Raw genomic sequence first — 20,648 nt, 5'->3', positions numbered from 1 at the left:
ATGTTGACTGATATCCTTACTGTATGTTTTGATGTTGATTGTATAAGTCATTGCAAAGATTCATCCTCTGATAAAATTTTAAACTCCTTGGTTTATTTGGGGTATTTGTTTTTCTTATAAATTTTCTTCTAACCTACTTAGGTTTCATTTAATACTCTGCTTTTGTACATTTCTCCACTGAGCAGTCAAGTTTTGTCAGCACAGCATTAGAAGTATTCACAATCCCTGATCATTTTCTTCCTGATATACCTTTCCTTTTACTCCTAAAACCACAGATTATGCTTGATTTTGAAGACATTCTAAAAAGGCTATAACTGGATAAAATCATTAATGTGACATGTGCTTCCTTAGACTTGAAGCTTTGCTATTAGCTTATTCATTTACTTGTTTTATTGCTATTTTTTGAGTTTTTCTTCATGCCAAATCTGTACTTTTCTTTAAGGCTTATGAAAATTTTGGCCAAAAAATGTTGCTGCTTCTGTGCAGGCATGGAACCTCTTTGCCTAAGCTAGATAACCTGGTGAGTAATTTTATTTATTTTTCCTGATGCATACAGGTCACATAACCTAAATGCTGAAAAAAAAAAAAACCACTTAAGGTGACAAAACATGTCAAAAGAAACAAACAGCATCTTTGTTCCCAGATGGGAGAAAAGAAGTAAGAACTTTCACAGTCATTGTATTCATTCCACTGCAATCAGTGTCATTTTCAAGTCACAAAAATAACTAATCACTAACTTCTATATGATCATAAAATTCTAGACACTGATGGAATCTTAAAAGTCAGCTCATTTTATTTTTGCAAAACAAAAAAACCACAACTTACATGAGTGTGTGACATTATCATGAAACTTAGTGACAGATAAAGATAAAATGAATGATTACAAATAGATAAATTAAACTTCCTTTAAAATCTAGGGCTATAATCTTAGAAAGCAGATTTATAAAAGAGAGCATTTTAGTGAAATAAGCTAGAAAGGAAAGGATATTACAGGTGATTTTATTCATTTTGTAGAATATAGGTAATAAAAGAAACAACTGACATAACACAGCAAATATAAACCTTAGAAGGTAAAAATACACTAGCATTTACCAGTGTATTACCAGAGGGCTTAGGGGGAGGAGAGGGGAGTAAGGAAGAGAAGGTGATAGGGTGTCGGCGCTGGAGCTCAGTAGAAGGGTGAGTGAAGTACATGACCATATGGAGGTGCAAAGTAGCACTCCAAAATTATATAGTGATGTAAACAATTGGAAAATATATAACATTTTTAAGTGTATTTTATTTCATTTTTTGACACTTATTTATATATGCATACAGAACTGGGATACAGGCCAGTGGTGTGGGGGCGGTGAGAGGATTCACCAGAGACAGAATGAGGAGTAGAACAGGCAGATGTGGGAAGTATACTGCTGAGGGGAGAAGCGGGCATTCAGGAGAGGTCTGCTGTGCCATGTGGGCAGCTCCTGGGCTGGGGATGGAACTCACACCGAAGCTTCAGTGGCTAGCTTGCAGTGCTGTGTCCTAACTCTTTGTGCCACCAGGGAGGGCCCAAGAGAAATCAATAACGTTTAAGGACAAAAAGGAAAGCATCCACCAGTGTTCTCTTTATTAGCTTCCTTGTATTGCTGTAACCTAAACAATTAGTTTTGGGGGACCTCCTTGGTGGCTCAGCAGGTTAAACCACAGCACTAAGAAGCTAAAGCCTCTTCAGCACGAGTTTGATCACTGCCCGCCCCAAAGGTGACCCATATGGCTTGGCAGACCTCTCCTGACCCACCTGCTGCTCCCCTCAACAGTATACTTCGTCAGTCGGCCTGTTCTGCTCCCTGCTCTGTCTCTGGTGAATCCCCTCACCAACCCTGCACCTCTGGCCTGTACACCAGTTTCTGTATGCATAAATAAATATATCTTTAAATATATGTATATATATAACTAATTGTTTTTTTTATTTTTAATTCTCTACAAGTTGATGATTCTGAGAATTATGAATTAGCAGCAAAGCATCAACACATTACTGCTTCCTGTGTTTAATTGCACTTTCCTAATTTCGCAGATTTTAAAAAGGTAATTAATGACACAATAGTGTCAGAAATTGCTGAAGTTAATTACATTGTCCTTTTGGGACGCTCAGCAGCGTGAGCTCTGGCTTAGCTCACTACTCAAAGCAGTTAGTACCCACAAAAGGGGAGAATGAACAAAAGGAATGAGCTAGCAATCTGTGCTACATTCATCTATATGTGCTAATATGTTGGTATGCTAGGAGTTGTATTGTGTCTACAGTCTGTGAAAACGAATGAATGCCAGAACAATTATTCTTAGAAAATTCTTTATTTCCTCTATTATATATGGAAAAACAACAGATTTTTCTTATGGAATTTGCCAAGTGAATGCTTCAAAACAAACCTGTGGAAGGTATAAATACAATTCAAAATTTATATAAGACTTGAGTAATTAAAGTGAGGTTATTGAAATAAATGAAAACAATCTATCTCCAACTTCATCAGTTTCAATCTTGTTACCTATTGAGTCAGAGTATCTAACAAAGATAAATTTAGAGTGTTGCCTATTTTGACCTTTTTCGCTTACTAGTTCTTTTGGAGTAGTGATTTTTTTTTAAGGATAAAGTAATAAGAATAGTTATCAAAACAACAATAGAGGATAAAAGAAAAGGATAGAATTGAGAATGCTTCTAGATTATTTAATTAGTATGCATATAGTGGGGTGCATTAATTTCAGAGTGTTATCTCAACAAAGTTGAGATTATCCTGAAATATTCTGAATTATTCTGAGGAAATGTAGTCAGACATGACTATGCTGGTTAGTTCTCAAACTAATCAAGCAACTAGAAGCTCAAAATCATCAAAATTTGGTTGTGAAACAGAGTAGGAAAAGGGAAGATTCTAGGTACCCTGCCCCACCCAAAGAAGGGTGGAACTAAGCAGGGAGAAAAAGAAGCTGGAGAAGAAACTAAAGAAGGAAGGAAACAGGGCCTCCCTGGTGGTGCAAGGGGTTAAAGCACAGTACTATGAAGCTAACGCTTGCTGGCCAAGGGGGTGGCTCACATGGGGCAGCAGACCTCTCCTGCCTCACCCTCTGCTCCCCTCCGCAGTGTATTTCAGTGGATCTGCTTATTCTGTTCCCGACTCTTTGTCTCTGGTGAATCCTCTCACCTCCCCCACTCCCACACCTCTGACCTGTACCCCAGTTTTTGTATGCATAAATAATAAATCTTTAAAAAAAAAAAAAAGTCCCTCCCTGATGGTGCAGCAGGTTAAAGCACAGCACTAGAAGAGATAAGGAGACACATGAAGCAGAGAAATGGAAAGAAACTGAGCTTGGGCCTTAGTCCTGGACTGGTTAGAACAAATGTAGATGAGAAACCCGTGAGAAGGTTTCTCCATAGCAGTTCTTATCTTAATTTTGATTTTGTCCTTTTCTTCCCAGACTTGTCTGTTTCTGACCCTTTTCTATGGGTCCCCTATTAAAAAGTGTTTTAAACTTGTGGCAGGCTTTCAGGCCTTGCTTTGGGCCAATCCTCCTTGCCTGAACTTTTACCCACGAGGGGATGGGTAACTCTAGGTGCCTAATTTGTAAACTATATTCTTTATCTTTTCTATATGGCACATTAATTATATTAAAGTGCCTTTCCAGTCAACGTCTTAAGTGTTTTTGTCTTAATCCAGCATATGGCAGAACCTACTTAAAGCAGTCAGGTTTAAGGACTCTGGGGTGCTCTTCTCCCTGTCTTGTAACAGTTGTTTTTCTTTTCATTCCAGTGTTTTGAGACATCCTCTCAAATGCCCATATTCTCACTTCTCTCCGCCCCTACCCTCCACCCTTTCTACTTCCCTCTCTCTCTTTTATCTTTCCTTTTTCAGCTAACCCTTTTGGCAGTTTACAAAATTATTCCAAGTAATAACTATCTAACAACTCTTAATGTAATACAAAAATGGCAAAAGTCATTTTTTTCCCTTACTTTCCTTATCAGACAGGGGGACCTAGCTAACCTAGGTTAGCTCAGAATGGTAAGCATGATTATTTCACAGTCCAAAATTAAATCCAGTTTTGTATTCCAGGTACTGAGTGGAAAAATGAAGATTCTCCTGTTCTTTCTAGGTCTGCTTGGTAATTCCACTGCTATGCCAGTGAGTATTTTTCCTTAAATAGGACTTTTCTTTGTAACCAATTTCTGCATAACTTTGGGACAATTATCGGCCTTATTTCAATTGATGTTCTGAATTTGTTACCAATATTCTTTCACTACCAGATGCAAATGCCCAGAATGCCTGGATTTAGCAGTAAAAGTGAGGAGGTATGTATGTATAATCTCTGAGAAGGTTTCTGGAACCCTGTCCTGAGAGTTACCAAAAATACTGGAGAATTCTATTATGATATACAAAATTTCTGGAAGACTTTCTGATATACAAAATTTCTTATGAACGCTGTAGAGGAAGATTTGAAAGAACTCTCAGATCAAAGCAAAGTAGTAATTTCCCCAGCCTCATCCTCCTTATTTACCTCAATATTCCTTTTCAAGTTAAATATAAATTTGTATTAAACTATAGTGTCAGATACTTTGCCACAACTTTAAGCTGATAAACATAACCATTTGTACCAAGGGTGGTTAGAGACAGACACTTATGCATATAATTTACCTTTCACACTACTCATAAGTAGCATCGCTAGCCAAATTCAATACACATCAGAGAGGACATTCAGCTTTCCAGAATTATTGCATTGTGAAATCCTGAACTCTGAAAGTAGAGTAGAACATTCAAAAACTTCAAAATAGAGTAACAGTTTTATTCTCTATTATTCTGTCTTCATTCTCTTCAAATTAAAACTTTCTCCTTTTTCCCAAATTATGTTTACTGTGGTAAGTAGGTTTACATCTTTGTGTCTGATTATGGGTTCAAATCTCTACAAATGTGTACCTCCACACCCAGCCCACCCCCCCCAAGTCCTCCAGCATGTTCTACTAAGTTCCCTCTCTCCCCCACTTTCACACCACTACTCCCCCTCCAGTTGCCTCAGTTTTATAGTTAGCTGTCAAAGAGCTTATTATTGGTTTGGTTTTGCCTGAGTCTTCATAATGTTCCTCCATATTCCACATAAAAAGACCATCCTGTGTTTGCTTTCTCCTTTTGATATTTCATCAAAGAAGTTTTTTTTAATTGCATACTTTAAATGTATATATAACTAGTAAAAGAGACTATGACTTGTAACTGAGGATTACAAATTCAACTTATTTCTTACGATTTGTGGGTTGATTAAGTGAAAATTTTTCACTGTGTCACATTAATGGATTCTTTTGGTCACAGATGATGCGGTATAATCAATTCAACTTTATGAACTCCCCACATGTAAGTCCCACTTTATATTATTTCTAATGATTTTGTATTTATATGTAGGTAATTACATGACAAGATTTGTTTTTGCTAATAAAGACATCACTGGTATCTACATGTTTTAATACATACAATGTAATCATTATAAAGGCTTCAAAGGAGAAAAAATGATTTTATTTGACCCCTGTTTATTCATTACTACTACTCTTTATGCAAATTTAAATCATTTATTAATTGCAAGGGCTCTTTACATCCAAGAGAAATTGATTTTGGAAAAAGATCACCGAAAATATGTTCAAAAATAATTAGAGCATATCTAATTACCATAGTAATTAGTGGAAATGATAATTTTTATTTGTATTATTTTGAGAGAAAATTATGAAATATTTTTATTTAAGTAAATTTTAGACTTTATTCACCACTATGTACTAATTCTTAGAACTAATTTATAATGAATCAAATATTGTATCTTTTGGCATATTTCCTTGATAAAATTATATGATAGCACACAATAGTGTCTGTGTGTACATATATACATGGTATGTGTGTGTGTGTATATATATATATATATATATATATATATAATTGTGTGTGTGTGTATCACTGACTTTTATGACAATCATCAGAACAGTTTTGGGGATGGGGACCTCAAGGACTTAATCAATTTTCTCTTAATTCTTCTCATTTAAGTCATTCTCTTTTAAAACCTCACCTAAAATTATCATTATTGTTAATTTTCTATACTTCAACTATAGACCCTTTTCTTTCAAACATTTGTTCTCAATTTTTTGCCTGTGATTTGACATTTTTAGCTTAACTTAATTGTCATGAACTCTTGTATCATCATGTGAGATTTACAACTTCACCTTCCATTAGTCCACACTGGTTCTGCATAGTGTCCATCATCCAGTAAACAGAGAGAGACTGATTGAGTCAGTGGTGATAGAGACAGTGTTAAACCAGGGAGGGAATATGTGAATGAAAACGGATGTTGTAAGAGTTCAATTTACAAACTAGCATTTCAGATTGTAACAACTTCTGCTTCCCTACCAAACTAGTAATTTTGAACATTCTGATAATTAAAAGCTAAGTAATGAAATTCACTTTCAATCAAGTAACAAGGTGCCATATAAGAGCATTTACACACCAAAATGTTGTTTTCTTTCTCTTTTTTAACACTCACTTCTTAATCTTCTTTTTGCTTCCTGTCCAACCCCCACCCTGTTTCTAACCTACAATAAGCCACAAGGATTTTGATATCAGTTCCTCTGTCACCTGACTTGAATACTTCTCTCATAAATGAGGCTTCGGAATTAGAAAATCATCAGCCAGATTCTTAACCTGAACTGTCACAAATTTTTAAGCTGAAACCTAGTTCTTGCTTCTGGTTTGCTTCAGTCCAGGAGACTGAAATTTATTTCTGTAAGACACCGTTTAAAGAAATGTTAGCTAGAGATAATAAAGATCCCATTGCTGAGTCAAGTTCCATAGGATTTTCAAGCTCCTCTGAGTTTTAGAGACAGACACTAAAGAGTGGCAAGAGCCTGAACCTCAGCCCTGTGTGATGTGACTGTCATTTGCTGCTCTTTCAGATGGCACATCTGGGCCCCATGTATGGAAATGGTATGCAAATGCCTCAGCACTTCCCTCAGTACCAGATGCCCATGTGGCCTCAGCCACCACCCAAGCTGGGACGCCCACAGAAACCTTCATCTCCTCCATCATCCAAACGCCAAAGCAAGACTGATCAAAACCCAGAGACCCCGAAACCCAACCAGCCTCAGCCAAAAAAGCCACCACCAAAACGGCCTCTAAAGCAGCCATCACCTGCCCCAACTCAACCCCAAGAGGAAGTTCGGCCACCTCAGGTGAGGCTTCCCCAGCAAAATTTCAAATCAGGGTCCCAAATAGCTTCAGTGGGATATCCCACCTTGCAAACATACTTCTCCAGCATGCCTTACTATAGGTACTACTGGCTATAAAGCAATGTTTAGTTTGATACTTTCTTCCAAGGAGATGCTCCTGTCACCATAGACCCTAAATTTCCTGGCAAGTCAATTTCATCTTCGGTTACCCAAATGCTGTTGCCTTTTAAAATTGAGATAACAGGCCCTCCTTGGTGGTACAATAGGTTAAAGCACAACACGATGAAGTTATCTGCAGCTACTGAGCGGGAGTTCAATCCCAGGCCAGGGAGGTGACCCATATGGTGTGACAGACCTCTCCTGACCCGCCCACTGCTCCCCTCAGCAATGTATTTCAGTAGATCTGCCTGTTCTGCTTCCCACTCTGTCTCTGGTGAATTCCCCCACACCTCTGGCCTGTACCCCAGTTCTGTATACAAAAATAAATAAATATTTAAAAAATAAATAAAATAAAATAAAATTGAGATAGCATGGTGTGATAACAAGAGCATCAACAGAAGAGTTGGGGAACAGAGATTTGAGTTCTGTTCCAGCCCTTAATAGTTGAGTGATTGAAAGCAGGTCAACTTCACCCTTCTAAACTCCAGTTCCCTGAGCAAACAAAATGATCTCTAAGTCCTTTCCATATCTATGCCATGATGGTCTAAAGTATTTCCCTGAAGGATAACAACGCTGCTTCCAATACTTCGGAGTGGTGTAAGTTAAAATCCTGGCTTAAAGGAAGAAGATGTGCAATTGTTTTCTCAAAATCTCATTCTAAGTCTTTTAATGAATTAACAGTTATTATTAGACATTACTATAGAGAAAACAAAACTGGATGGAAAGGTGTTCATGAATTTGAAACCTGATTTCAATCATTTACCAGCTCAAAGATTTGGGGCAAGTGACTTAACTTCCTCTTCTTGAGATGCTAGGTGAAATGGAGTTAACAGCAAACATCTGCCATGGCGATGTGAGACTGAAGTGAGTCCACCTATGTAAAATACTTAACATGGTACCAGACATAACTGTTCAATAATACAAATACTATTTGCTGTTTTTATTAGCATCTCTGCCAAAAATATCATAGTATAATGTAGTAAAATGTCGCTCCCAAATTTCAAATAATAGTTTTGTTTTATTTTTCAATTTTTCTTCCCATTTCCATATCATAACAACTCTTCTTTCTCTATAGGCCTTCCCACCATTTGGCAATGGGCTATTTCCTTACCAGCAGCCACCATGGCAAGTTCCACATGTAAGTTTTTTTTTTTCATATGCTAGAAAAGAAAAATAATATAGTCTCAAACTAGTATGAATTCATACATTCTAAATGCGATGCCACATACAAATCAATAGAGAGCACAAATTTTTTACTCAACTTAGTAACATGCACATAGCCTGAATCAATAAATAGCTAGCAATAACTTAGTTTAGGTATTAATTTTAAAGGCTTGTGTTACTTCATTAATATTTCCCATTTCCATGAGATATTCGAAAATTCCCTCATTCGTTGTAATGGGGAAACTGGGGAGAATGGAGTTTGGAAAATCATAAGACAAGCTGTGACTAGACTATGATTTTTCCAGCATATAGTATTTCTAGCCAAAGATATTTTATAAAGAATCTTGCAAAATAAAATTTACAGTTAAAATTAAAACCATTAAAATAAAACACACTGTTGAAATTGCATGAAAATATAAATCATGAAATTGTTTGAACAAACAGGACAGTAAGGTCTAATTGCTGTTAAACTAATAAAAACCAGATAGATTTGATGGCTCTTCATTTCGATAAGGAATGAGTGTTTCTTATCTATAATTCTATAATCAAGAAGTCTTCTTATCAACAAGGAACAACTGATTTCAAGGTGTGAGAGCCCCTTGCTTTTTTCCCTTAAAGAGTAACTTCTCTCATTGGCCATACTGTACTAAGGAAACAAAGACAATATCAAGTGAAGGTTTAAAAAGCAGATGAATGTAATTCATATATATTGAGCTTAATCTCATCCTCATAGGAGTTCATAGGACTTCACAGGTCTGTGAACTGTGAATAAATCTATTTAAACCAAAAGCTGTGGAGCTGGAAAAGAACATAGATAAGCCAGAAAGAGAAAGAAAAATACCAGATGGTTTCACTCATAGCAGAGTATAATGGGCCAGGCGAGAAAATAATAATAATGAACAGCCATATACCAGAGACACTTTGTGGGGGTGGAGTGGGGAATGGGATCAAAAACGGAGGAGGGGGTTGGGGGGAGGGAAGTGCATGGGACTATGGTGATGGCACATGGGTGACTCAGTGATGGGAAACCCATGGGGATTACAATTGAGGTTTTAAAAAAAAATGTGCGAAATGATATAAAAATAAACTGTTATATTAAATAAATAAATAAGATAAAAATGACATAAATAAATAAATAAATAAAACAGCTGAACTGCTTTTCTAAACTGGCCTCTGAGCTGAAACTCAGTCTCCAAGTTTGGTTAGGAAGATAAATGGTGGTCAAATAAAAATGTTATAGCAGTAATCCAGGAATGATTATCAGTTTGTCACCCTAAATATGAAATAAACTATTTAAAAATAAGTTCATTATTTAATCTCCATTATTAGACTTTCCAGTATGGATATTTGGATCCTAATAGCTCTCACATCTCTCTCTCTCTCTTAATGTGTGTATGTGTTGAAAATGCTGCACAGGGCAATTGCTAGGATATATTTTAATCTAAAAGCCACTTTAGTCTTTATATTGAATATCATGGATTATGTTATATAACTATTAATAGCTAGATTAGGAGAAGCAGTGACTCAAAAGCTAATAATGCTAACATCCAATCACTCCAGCTATTTTAAGATATTCTGAGACTTACAAACAAATGATAACAATGGCTGTCTCTTGTGCTCATTATGTTTTTCCCTTTTCAGAGGGTACCACCAGGTTTTGGACGCCCACCAGTCAGCAATGAAGAAGGGGGGGTAAGTACAAGTAAATCTACATTCCTTGGTAAGAATTACAATCCACTAGTTACTGTTTTTTTGATTCCTGTCTAATAAGAAAAAATCCAACACATGAAAAAAATTTAATGATGTAAATGCAACACAAAGTTCCAGAAAATACACTGAAAACAAAGATGAGAAAAATGTTTTTACAACAGACTTCAAGTGGGAGAATCCCAGGAATATAGGCAACTGAAACTCCGTAGGATAATTGGCACAGCACAAGTCTGTACTGCCATGGGCTTCTGGGAGTAGAGCCTAATTCTTCCCATGGAAGTCAGGACAGAGAAGGAAGCATTCAGGCTGAGTGCTGAAGGATAAGCCAAGTATTCCAGGAAGGACAAATGTGTAGGTGAGAAGGTTCAATATGAAGGAACCAGGTGCAAAAGCACAAATATAAAGGAGTGCTCAGAGAACTGCTAGGATTAGTAGTTGTGATTTGACTTGATTCTGGTAAGAACACAATATGATGTCTACCCTCAAAGAAAATTTGTGGTTTGAATTGTATTATTTTTTATTAAGGCAATCTTGGTTTAAAACAATGTGCATGATTTAGAAGTATAGATTTAGAGGTATAGATGTATGTTACCATACAAGCCTGCAAACAAAGCACCCAGAATTTTCTATTACGTTTCCTAGGGTCCCTTTTCCCCTTTGCACTCGATCCCATCCTCTCTCCCTATAGCCTCAATCTGCAGTCGAATTTCTAGGTTTTTCTTTTTTTCTTGTTTTGTTTCTTTATATTGCACATATGAATGAAATCACCTAGTATTTGTCCTCTTCATTTTGCTTACCATTTCGATCCATGTTGTTGCAAATGGCAAGAGTTATCTTTTTTAAAATATAGCTGAGTAACATTCAATGTTACACATATATATGCCATCTTCATCTATTCATCTCTCCTCGGGAACTTAAGATATTTCCATAACTATAGTGCTGCAATGAACACAGGAGTACATATGTCACTTTAAATTAGTGTTTTTACATTCTTTAGGTAGATACCAGGAGTGGAATTCATGGACCATACAGTATAACGATTTTCAATATTTTGAGAAAATGTACTGTTTTCCATTGTATATCAAAACAAATTTTGAAGGGTAAAACACAGTCTGATTGAATATGGGGGGAAATTTACAGAGTTTTCTAGACCATATTCATCTTGCTTAACTGACATTTGTGCTAATTAGTTACAAAATAGTAACTCTTCATTTCCCCCTCTCAACCCCTAGTAATTGCCATTCCATTCCTTGATTCCTTGAACTGGCCTACTTTAGATCTGCTGTATGAGTGGAAGCATGCAGTACTTGTCTTTCAAGTTTCATCCACATTGTTGCAAATACTGAATTTCCTTCTTTTCTGAAGCTGATTAATGTTTTTTGTATGTATATGCCACATTTTCTTTATCTATTCACCTGGCGATGGACATTTAAGTTTTGCCACACCTTGGCTATTGTGAATAGATAGTATTGCAAGTAGTAGTAGTGATTTGTAGCTGCAAAGAGGGGAAGACTGCATGCGATAGTGATGGACAGGTGATTGTAAAATTTACATATGCTATCTCATTTGACTTCCATGACAATCTACAAGATAGTTATTATTTTACTATCTCTGTTATATCCTGACATTGACCCAGAGTCAAACTACTGTAACTGATGGAACAGGGATTTCAACCCCTATCTGTCCAGAGCCTCACTCCTTAGCACAATGCTGTATTGTTTTCTATTTACACTATGAGGTTTAGAGTTTGATCTCGAAGATAAGAGTAACTTTAATGTATTTAAGGGGGAAAAGTGACAGAACTTTTCCACACACCCAACTATCAACTGTTTTGATGGCAGCAGAGAACCAAGACTAGAGGAAAGTAAAATTATATTGAATAACTTACAAGAAAACTTTTTGCAATAGTTTGGGATACTGGCTAGGAAGAGGAGGGGATTAGGGTGAAAGTTTATATCTTATAGAACTTGGTCATTAATTGTCTTGGAAAAATAAAGAAATCAGAAACTTGGCAACTAGGTAGATAGTGGGGGTATGTTCTTAGATACAGAATATTGGGGAAGAAAGTTTGGGGGGAGGAAAGGCCACTTCTGTGTACATTCAGTTAGGGATACCCATGATGTCATGTCATGGGCTAGGAATTATGGCATAGATATTGCACAAGGCAGGTATATAAAATGGAAACAAAAGAATGAGGAGGAAAAATGTTATCTTAAATTAAAAAAAAAACCTGAAACTTAGGAACCAGGCCTAAGGAGAGAAAATTGCGACATAATCGTCAGAAAGAATGTCAAAAGAGATTCTAACCAGAGGGTTCACAGAAAGCAAGGAGGGATCAAATTTCAAGATAGACAGTATAGACAGTGGGGTTAAAAGTAGCATGTGGTGGGTGATTTGGTGATGGGAAACCCAAGAGCATTGCAACTGAGATGGAAAAATGCACAAAAATATGTAAAAATAAACTATTATAAAATTTAGAAATTATAATCAAGGAAATAAACACTAAAACCTCTCTTAAAAAAAAGTAGCATGTGGATATTAAGATTTCCTTATCACATTATAAAATTCTATCAACACCTTAGTAGAAAACATTTATTGATTTCTACCTTCTTTCCTACAGAACCCTTACTTTGGCTATTTTGGATATCATGGATTTGGGGGCCGTCCTCCTTATTATTCAGAAGAGATGTTTGAACAAGATTTTGAAAAGCCCAAAGAAAAAGACCCACCTAAAACAGAGAGTCCAGCCACCGAACCTTCATCTAATTCAACAGTTCCTGAAACTAATTCTACCCAACCAAATGCACCCAATCCTGGAGGGAATCAGGGTGGAAATGACACCAGCCCAACTGGAAATAGTGGTCATGGGCCAAACACTGGAAGTGGCCCTACAGCTCAAAATGGAGTCATCCCACCCCCTGTAGTTAATGTTTCAGGCCAGGGCATACCAAGACATCAAATCCCATATGGGCCACGTCAGCCAAATGTTCATGAACATTATCCAAATCCTAACATCCGAAATTATCCTACAGGAAGACAATGGCGTCCCACTGGTACCAACATGGGGCACAGCCAGAATGGACCTTTTTACCGAAGTCAGCAAATTCAAAGGGGTCCTAGATGGAACTCCTATGCTTTGGAAAGCAAACAAGTGGTTCGTCCAGGAACTCCATTTTATCGCAGAGCTTATGCTAACACTGCAAGAGGCAATTCTCCCAATCATGCAGGAAATCCAGTAAATTTCAGAAGAAAGCCACCATCTCCAAATAAACAACCCATGGGAACCAATGTTGCCCCTTTGGGTCCCAAACATGATACTGTTGGCCAAAATGAAAAAATGCAAAACCCAAAAGAGAAGCTACTAGTTCCAAAGGAAAGAATAGTCATTCCTACAAAGGCTCCAGCTAGTCCCTGGAGAAACTCCCAAGATTATGAAGTTAATAAAGATTATGGAGTTAATAAAGATTTTGGAGTTAGTAAGGATTATGGTGTTAGTAAATCGAACTATAAACAGCCTCACCCTGAGGGTAATATGCTAATCCCAAACTTTAATTCTATTGATCAACATAACTCATTTTTCCCTAGAGGAGATTCCAGAAGAGGACCAAATTCTGATGGACAGGCCCAAAGTCAGAATCTCCCCAAAGGGATTGTTTTAGAGCCAAAAAGAATCCCATATGAATCAGAAACTAATGGGCCAGAATTAAAGCAAAATGCATATCATCCTGTATACCCTGAGGAAATCCCTTCCTCTGCAAAAGAACATTTCCCTTCTGGAAGAAACCCTTGGAACCATCCAGAAATATCTCCACCTTTTAAGGAAGAACCTAGAAGGCAGGATGAACACTCACCTTCCCTTGGCTCTAGAGGAAGTATTTACTACCCAGACTATAACCCCTATGATCCCAGGGAAAACTCACCATACCTTAGAAGCAAAACATGGGATGAGAGAGATGATTCTCCCAATACTATGAGACAATCTGAAAGTCCACAGTATCCCATGAATACTCCAGACCCAATAGAGACTATCCCTTATAATGAAGAGGACCCAACTGATCCAATTGGAGATGAAACTTTCCCAGGACAAGGTAGATGGGGTATGGAAGAGTCAAGTTTTAAAGAAGGGCCAACAGTTAGACACTACGAAGGCAAGCAATACACCTCATATCAACCAAAGGAATACCTACCCTATTCCTTAGATAACCCATCAAAACCCAGGGAGGACTTTCCTTATCATGAATTTTACTCCTGGAATCCAGAGGAGAACTATCCGCCATATAATACAGCCCCCTCAGTTCCACCACCTGTGGAGAGCAGGGGTTATTATGCTAATAATGGCCTTGGACAAGAAGAAAGTACTCGGTTTCCTTCTTGGAACTCCTGGGACCATAAGATTCAGACCCAAGAGCAGAAAGAAAAAGGGCCATATTTTAACAGAAATTTCTGGGATCAGCCACCAAATCTACACAAAGTCCCTGAGCAAGAACCACACCAGAGCGAGAACCACCTCTATTCTAGTAACTCTCCAGCTGGACTTCAAAAACTTCCAAGATGGAATGAAGGAGAGAATATGAACTATGACATGCAAATGACTAAGTTAAATTCACCAAAGGGAGAACCAAATCGCCCAGCAGGTCAGAAAGAAGCACATGTATTTCATCTAAACCAAAGAGGCCCTTGCTGTGCCGGTGTCTCCACAGGACAAAAGGAAAATCCACTTGCTCTTCAAGACTACACTCCCTCCTATGGTCTGGAGCCAGAGGAGAACCAAGATGCCAGCCCTCTGCATACAGAAGACAGTCACACCAAGCATGCCAGGCATATCATCTCCCCCACAAGCATTGTACCTGGACAAGGAAACACCTCAGAGAAAATACTGCCTGGAGAAAGTCAAAACCCAAGCCCTTTTAGAGATGATGTGTCCACTTTGAGAAGGAACACACCATGTTCCATGAAGAATCAGCTGGGCCAAAGAGGAATTATGCCCTTACCTGAAGCCAGTTCCCTTCAAGCAAAGAATATCCCTTGTCTCAAAAATAATCTTGGAGGAGATGGAAACGAGGTTTTGGAACAAGTATTTGAAGGCAACCAGCTCAATGAAAGAACTGTAGGCCTTACTCCAGAGCAACTTGTTATTAGTACCATTGATGAAAGCCTCAAGCCAGAAGGAATCCAAAGTGAAGTGCCAGAATATGAAGGTGATAGGCAGCAACAAAGGCCATCTAGCCTCCTCAAGTTACCGTGTTTGGGCTCTAGCACTGGAAGGCGAGGCCCATATGATAGGGAGCCAATCGGGCCTACTGAAATCCCTGGGCTAGCTACCCAGTCAGAGTTTCACAGTATAAATGTGGATCCCCTCAATGCAGGTGAACACACTCCATTTGATTCCCTTCAAATAGGCTCCAATCCACAGCACCATGTACAAGACTGCTTACTACTTCAGGGCTAGGGATTGTCTTAGCTAAGAATCCTTTAGGAAAAGGAAATTCCTGATATTCTACAATTGTTCCCAATTTACCCCCCCCCACACACACACACACACTCAAGTAAGTGTATGACCTTGATGATCCTTAAGATTTTGCCTTTTCCAGCAGTAGAAAAAGCCCAGGTGATGCTGATGAGTTTGGGCCTCATTCAGAAAGGCTAGATGTGGGGTAATGCATACAGCGCAGACCAAAACACTAACCCATTCATTAGCTAACACGGGAAGGCTACAATCACCCTGAGAAACCACTTGTCTAAATTAGCTTCCCTGGGCTGGCTGATTCTTCCTTTTTCTCTCAAAGTTCAATACTTGCAAAAATTACCTGGATTTGCAAGATAAAAATGCAGATAAACTTTCCATTTTATGTATGGACTTCTACATATCAGTATAATCCTGAAACATTGTACACTTTTTTCCTATGTCTGTCAGGTTTTTATTTTTCCCTCCATAGTTAATGATTTGGCAGGTATTTTCTTCCACTACCTCTTTCTTTGCTTCATCATTTCTTCTTTCTCCTTATATTAACCATTCATTATTTAACTTTCTCTGTTTTCTTTCCTATCTTTTGCTCTATCACTTCCTACATAAGAAGCTATTTTCAACTTTTCTTAGTCTTGATCTTTTCCATGTGACTTCATCTCTTTGTTTTTCTGTTTTTTTCTATGTGACTTCAGAACTTTCTGTTCTGCCTCTTATTTTATCATTTGTCGGTCAACCCCTTCTTGGACTCCTTTCTAGCTATATACAACATTTTTTACCATCAGATTGCCTATCTTTCTTCCTTTTTATAATCTATTTTCCAAATGCTCTTCTAATTTTTTCTTTGGCCCACTCTAACCATCATTGTAGATTTCAGAAATAAGTAGACACTAGTATCTATCTGTTTTTAATTTCTTATGGCCCTTACTAGGTAAACACAACTTGGACAGAGGAACACATTCAAGGAGAAGAATGGGAGAAAACAGAGGGAAACCTGAAGAAGAGGCTTAGGAAGGTAGGGCGGGGAAGGAGTGTCACTGCTATAGAACATTCCAATAAATGGAGTCGGACTTGCCGACTCCTCACTAACTCATAATTTCAGTATCTAAAGAGTACCCATTAGTAAACACCACCCTACTCAAATAAGATAAAAACTCAGTGGTTATTTTTCTATAAATGATTCTACTGGTATATGCTACTGCAGACATAAAGATTTCATGTTCTGGTAGAATTATTTGCCTACGTACTTTCTTCATATCTTGATTAAATAGTGTAAATTATTTTGTAAATTAGATATTTCTATATTGCCGTCTTAGAATACAGCTACATATTTTTTGTTTTGTTTTGTTTTTATTAGTGGCATTTGGTCTACTATCTGTATATTCCTTCCTAGAGAGGAAGAATTCTCAGGATTATCTAGACAGATAATTTGTTAGGACAGATTTTACAAGAGCTCAGAAATTTTGGGAAATACAATATTGAAATTTTCCAAAGAAAAAGTCTCATCCTTTACGTCTTCTAAAATTTCGGGTGCAGTGCTTTGCACATAGCAAATACCCAATAAACCCTAACTGACTGATTTGTAAAAAGCCTTCAATACCCTCATGAAAATACTGCAGGGTGCTTTCCTGTGGTAGACAATCTGGGCTACAGAATGAGTCACACACTCTGCATTTCTCTATATTCAACAGCATTTGCCTCATAGAATCTCATGACAAGAAGGGATCTGACAGGTGGACTAATTAGGCCATCTAATAGTTGCTTAAATCTACCACCACCAGTTTCATATTTTAATCACCCATTGAAAAACTATTAACATATTCTATATGAAATTGTCGCAAAAATTACCCTCATCAAAATAAAATTAGATTATTATATTACACATTTCTTCCAAGTGATTTTTGAATCTCTATATGAGACATTCATTATAAGATAATCACTCACTTCAGTATTTCATCAAATGTATCGATCATGTGTTTTTGGAAGATGGGTTGACGCTTCCACATCTATGAAGTATCACATTATTGTGAGACCTCTGGTATTTAAAATGTGAAAAAATACAATGAGGCAAAAATATCTCAATTTGAGTGAAAAAAAAAAAGAGGTAAAATGTCCCTGCAGAAAATAACTCCACACCTCATTAGTATAATTATCCTTTCGCAAGCCTGAACACAAGTCTGAATTCCTTATAGTAAAGAAATTATTCTAGATGCCTTTCCCATATTATGAAAAAAACATTTAAAATCAGCACAAAGGTTAAGCTGTTCATCGCTGTAATGACAGACTCTGAAAGTGGCTAACCTCTTGTCCTTAGTGCCCATTCCACTACCATCACCCCATGAGTTCCTACTAGTTGGCAGTCATGCACTGATTCTAAGATGGCTGGAAACATCCTGATGGTGTCTTTAGTCAATAAAAAAAAGAAAAGAATACCCAAAGATGACTAACACAGGTGATAACCCAGTAAGGGTAACACACACCTGCCTTAAGAGGCTTTCTGTTTTACAGCCGAAAATAGATTTCTCTAGAGGACAGGTTGTGGCAGCCCACAGGCCGGCAGTGGGGGCGAGGGGTGCAGGAAGCCCAGGAGGCAACTGAGCACCTGTCCCCCCACAAATCTTTACTCCTTTCCTAGACTCTCTTGGTGTTCTGTCATGATCTCGCCTTCCCGCAGTCACGCAGCTGTTCTTGTAGCTGTCCTTCTCCAGGGTGATTTTGCGGCCCGTCATTCCCCCCTCCTAGGCTCAGAAAACACTCCTCACTTCATTGGTATAATTATCCTTCTGCAAACCTGAACACAAGTCTTACACATGCTCTGGTGTCCATAACCAGGCACTTGTACCCCACACGCCCACTCACCTCTGACATTAATAAGATCAAGGACACAGCTGATCGCCACGTTGGCCAACAGTGTAAAAGGCCTCATCCGCTTCATTTCCCCACAAGGCAGTTGGGCGTTGATCCCGTTAGCTGGAGGAAGTCTTGCACTTTTTCATTTTAAGCAGAAAGCACAGTAGAATGATAACAATATACAAGTTCTGGTTACTTCTGAGAACAGTATAGTATCTATTATCATGGAAATTCTTCTCTGTCATTTCCCTGAACGTGTCTTACTTCAGTCACTACGTCAGCCTTTATATATCTCTAAAGAAAATTCATAAGACATACCCTTGGAGTTACTTTTATTGTTCTGACATATCTTCGCCTACTTATTTTTCTCTTCCTTCACACCAATCTCTTTCAGTCATGACCTTAAGGGCCCTGAAGAACATTTACTTTGTACTCAAGAAACCAAAATTCATATCTAAAAACCAAAAAAGAACCAGAAATATTGGGATTAAAATCAACAGCCACATCCCTCCTTCACAAAACCTCCAAAGTTTCATTGTGACTCAGACCAACTGCCCAATAAAACCTCAGAAACAACGAACACTTGGGGGAAAATAGATAATCACCATCTCACGACAGAAAATAGCATTTGGTTTTGTCCACCTGTTCTTCCTTGCTTCTCTACCTCACTCATGCCCAGTAACATAAGCCACTGAGCCTTTTTTCTCTCACTTTTTTATACTAAGAAAATTTAAAACAGGCTTTAGCTGGTGACACACAAAATTCCAAGTTGACATAGCAGAATTCTTCAGATAAAGAAGCAAGAAGGAAATTCAAGACTGGCATAATAATGAAAATAATTAAATTGCTCTAAATGCCCCATCACCTCCCTAGACAAGTTCCTCTACCCTCATAGCACCACCCCATTTCACCTGGTTAAGGATCCAGCCTCCCCCAGAAACATCATTGCTAACTTCTGAGCTAATCCAAGTAGCCAGACCTCATTCCTTTCTGCACTGGACCAGCAGTTATTTGCTGCAGTTTAACTGGTACAAAGATTCCTTCTCAAGGGTTGGCTGATACATCTCATTAGCATTCCCGAGTCATCCACCGGGCCCTTAAAGGGTGAGTCAAATCATGGCGCATTTAAGGAAGAATAATGATAGAAAATGTTGTTTGGGAGGACTTCGCCAGTCCTTTGACTGTCACCCATGCTTGAGTTGCCTCCTTTAACTAGGATCAGAGTAATGACCATATTCGAGTTTTAATGTAGACACATAGCACTAGCAAGGCACAGAGTAGTTTCTCTATGACCCCAGCAGATGGTAAAAGAGGAATCCTAGAGCCCTCAGTGACTTTTTTCAGGCTTTAAATGATTTTTCTAGACCATTTATAGTGAGGTAGCTGGAGGCAACCAGGTGAAGGGCAGGCAGGGACACCTGGGGACCGGCCAGGAGGCCGGTAGTCGCCTGGGCCCCCTGCAAATCTTTACTCTTTCTGGACTCTCTGGCTTTCTCTCATGGTCTCTTCACTGGTCTCTACTGTACTCCACCCCTGGGCACCTCTGGTCACTGTGACCACCCTTATATATGCTCAGTCTCTCAGCTCAGGTGCTCCCGCCCACGCACGCCCACGCTCTGCTCCTGCCATCAGGCACATAGGTAACACCACCAGTGTTGGTCACTGATGGCAGAGGGCAAATAGGACCTGAAAATGTCCGTTTATCTTACAACATGAATCTTGTTAAAATGATCTGGAGAAAGGCCTGCCAGGTGGTAGAAACATGCTCCCAGGTGATGATGAATAAAAGCCAGCTGGTAGACCAATGCTGGCGTGGCAGCATGCCAGGCTGTTTCCTGTAAGGTGGCGGCGTCAACACCCTTACCAGGAAAGTAACACTGAAAAAGCTGATTATTGTTCATTCGAAAGGATGTTTTTAAATGATATACGTAAATGAAGATTAAAGAACACAGGGCTCTCCCTGGTGGCTCAGTGGATTGGAGCGCTGCACTGCCAAGCTAAGCCAAGCCATGGCCACTTTAGTGCGGGTTCAATCCCCACCCTAGAGGTGACCCACGTGGCAAGGCAGACCTCTCCTGTCTTGCACAC

General features: G+C 38.4%; 1 protein-coding gene across 1 annotated transcript; it reads left to right on the top strand.

The window, feature by feature from the left end:
• Positions 1-466: 466 nt before the first annotated feature.
• ENAM (enamelin) lies at positions 467-15,695 on the top strand. Its single transcript, XM_004681453.1, has 8 exons — positions 467-520; positions 4,077-4,145; positions 4,268-4,312; positions 5,322-5,363; positions 6,941-7,216; positions 8,448-8,510; positions 10,178-10,228; positions 12,867-15,695. The coding sequence occupies exons 1-8, from the start codon at positions 467-469 to the stop codon at positions 15,693-15,695; spliced, it is 3,429 nt and encodes a 1,142-aa protein (XP_004681510.1).
• The last annotated feature ends 4,953 nt before the right edge of the window (positions 15,696-20,648 follow it).

Source organism: Condylura cristata, unplaced genomic scaffold, assembly GCF_000260355.1.
Source record: "Condylura cristata isolate star-nosed mole 26May11 unplaced genomic scaffold, ConCri1.0 scaffold00012, whole genome shotgun sequence".
Classification (NCBI taxonomy): domain Eukaryota; kingdom Metazoa; phylum Chordata; class Mammalia; order Eulipotyphla; family Talpidae; genus Condylura; species Condylura cristata.
This window is presented reverse-complemented; position numbering and strand designations above follow the sequence as displayed.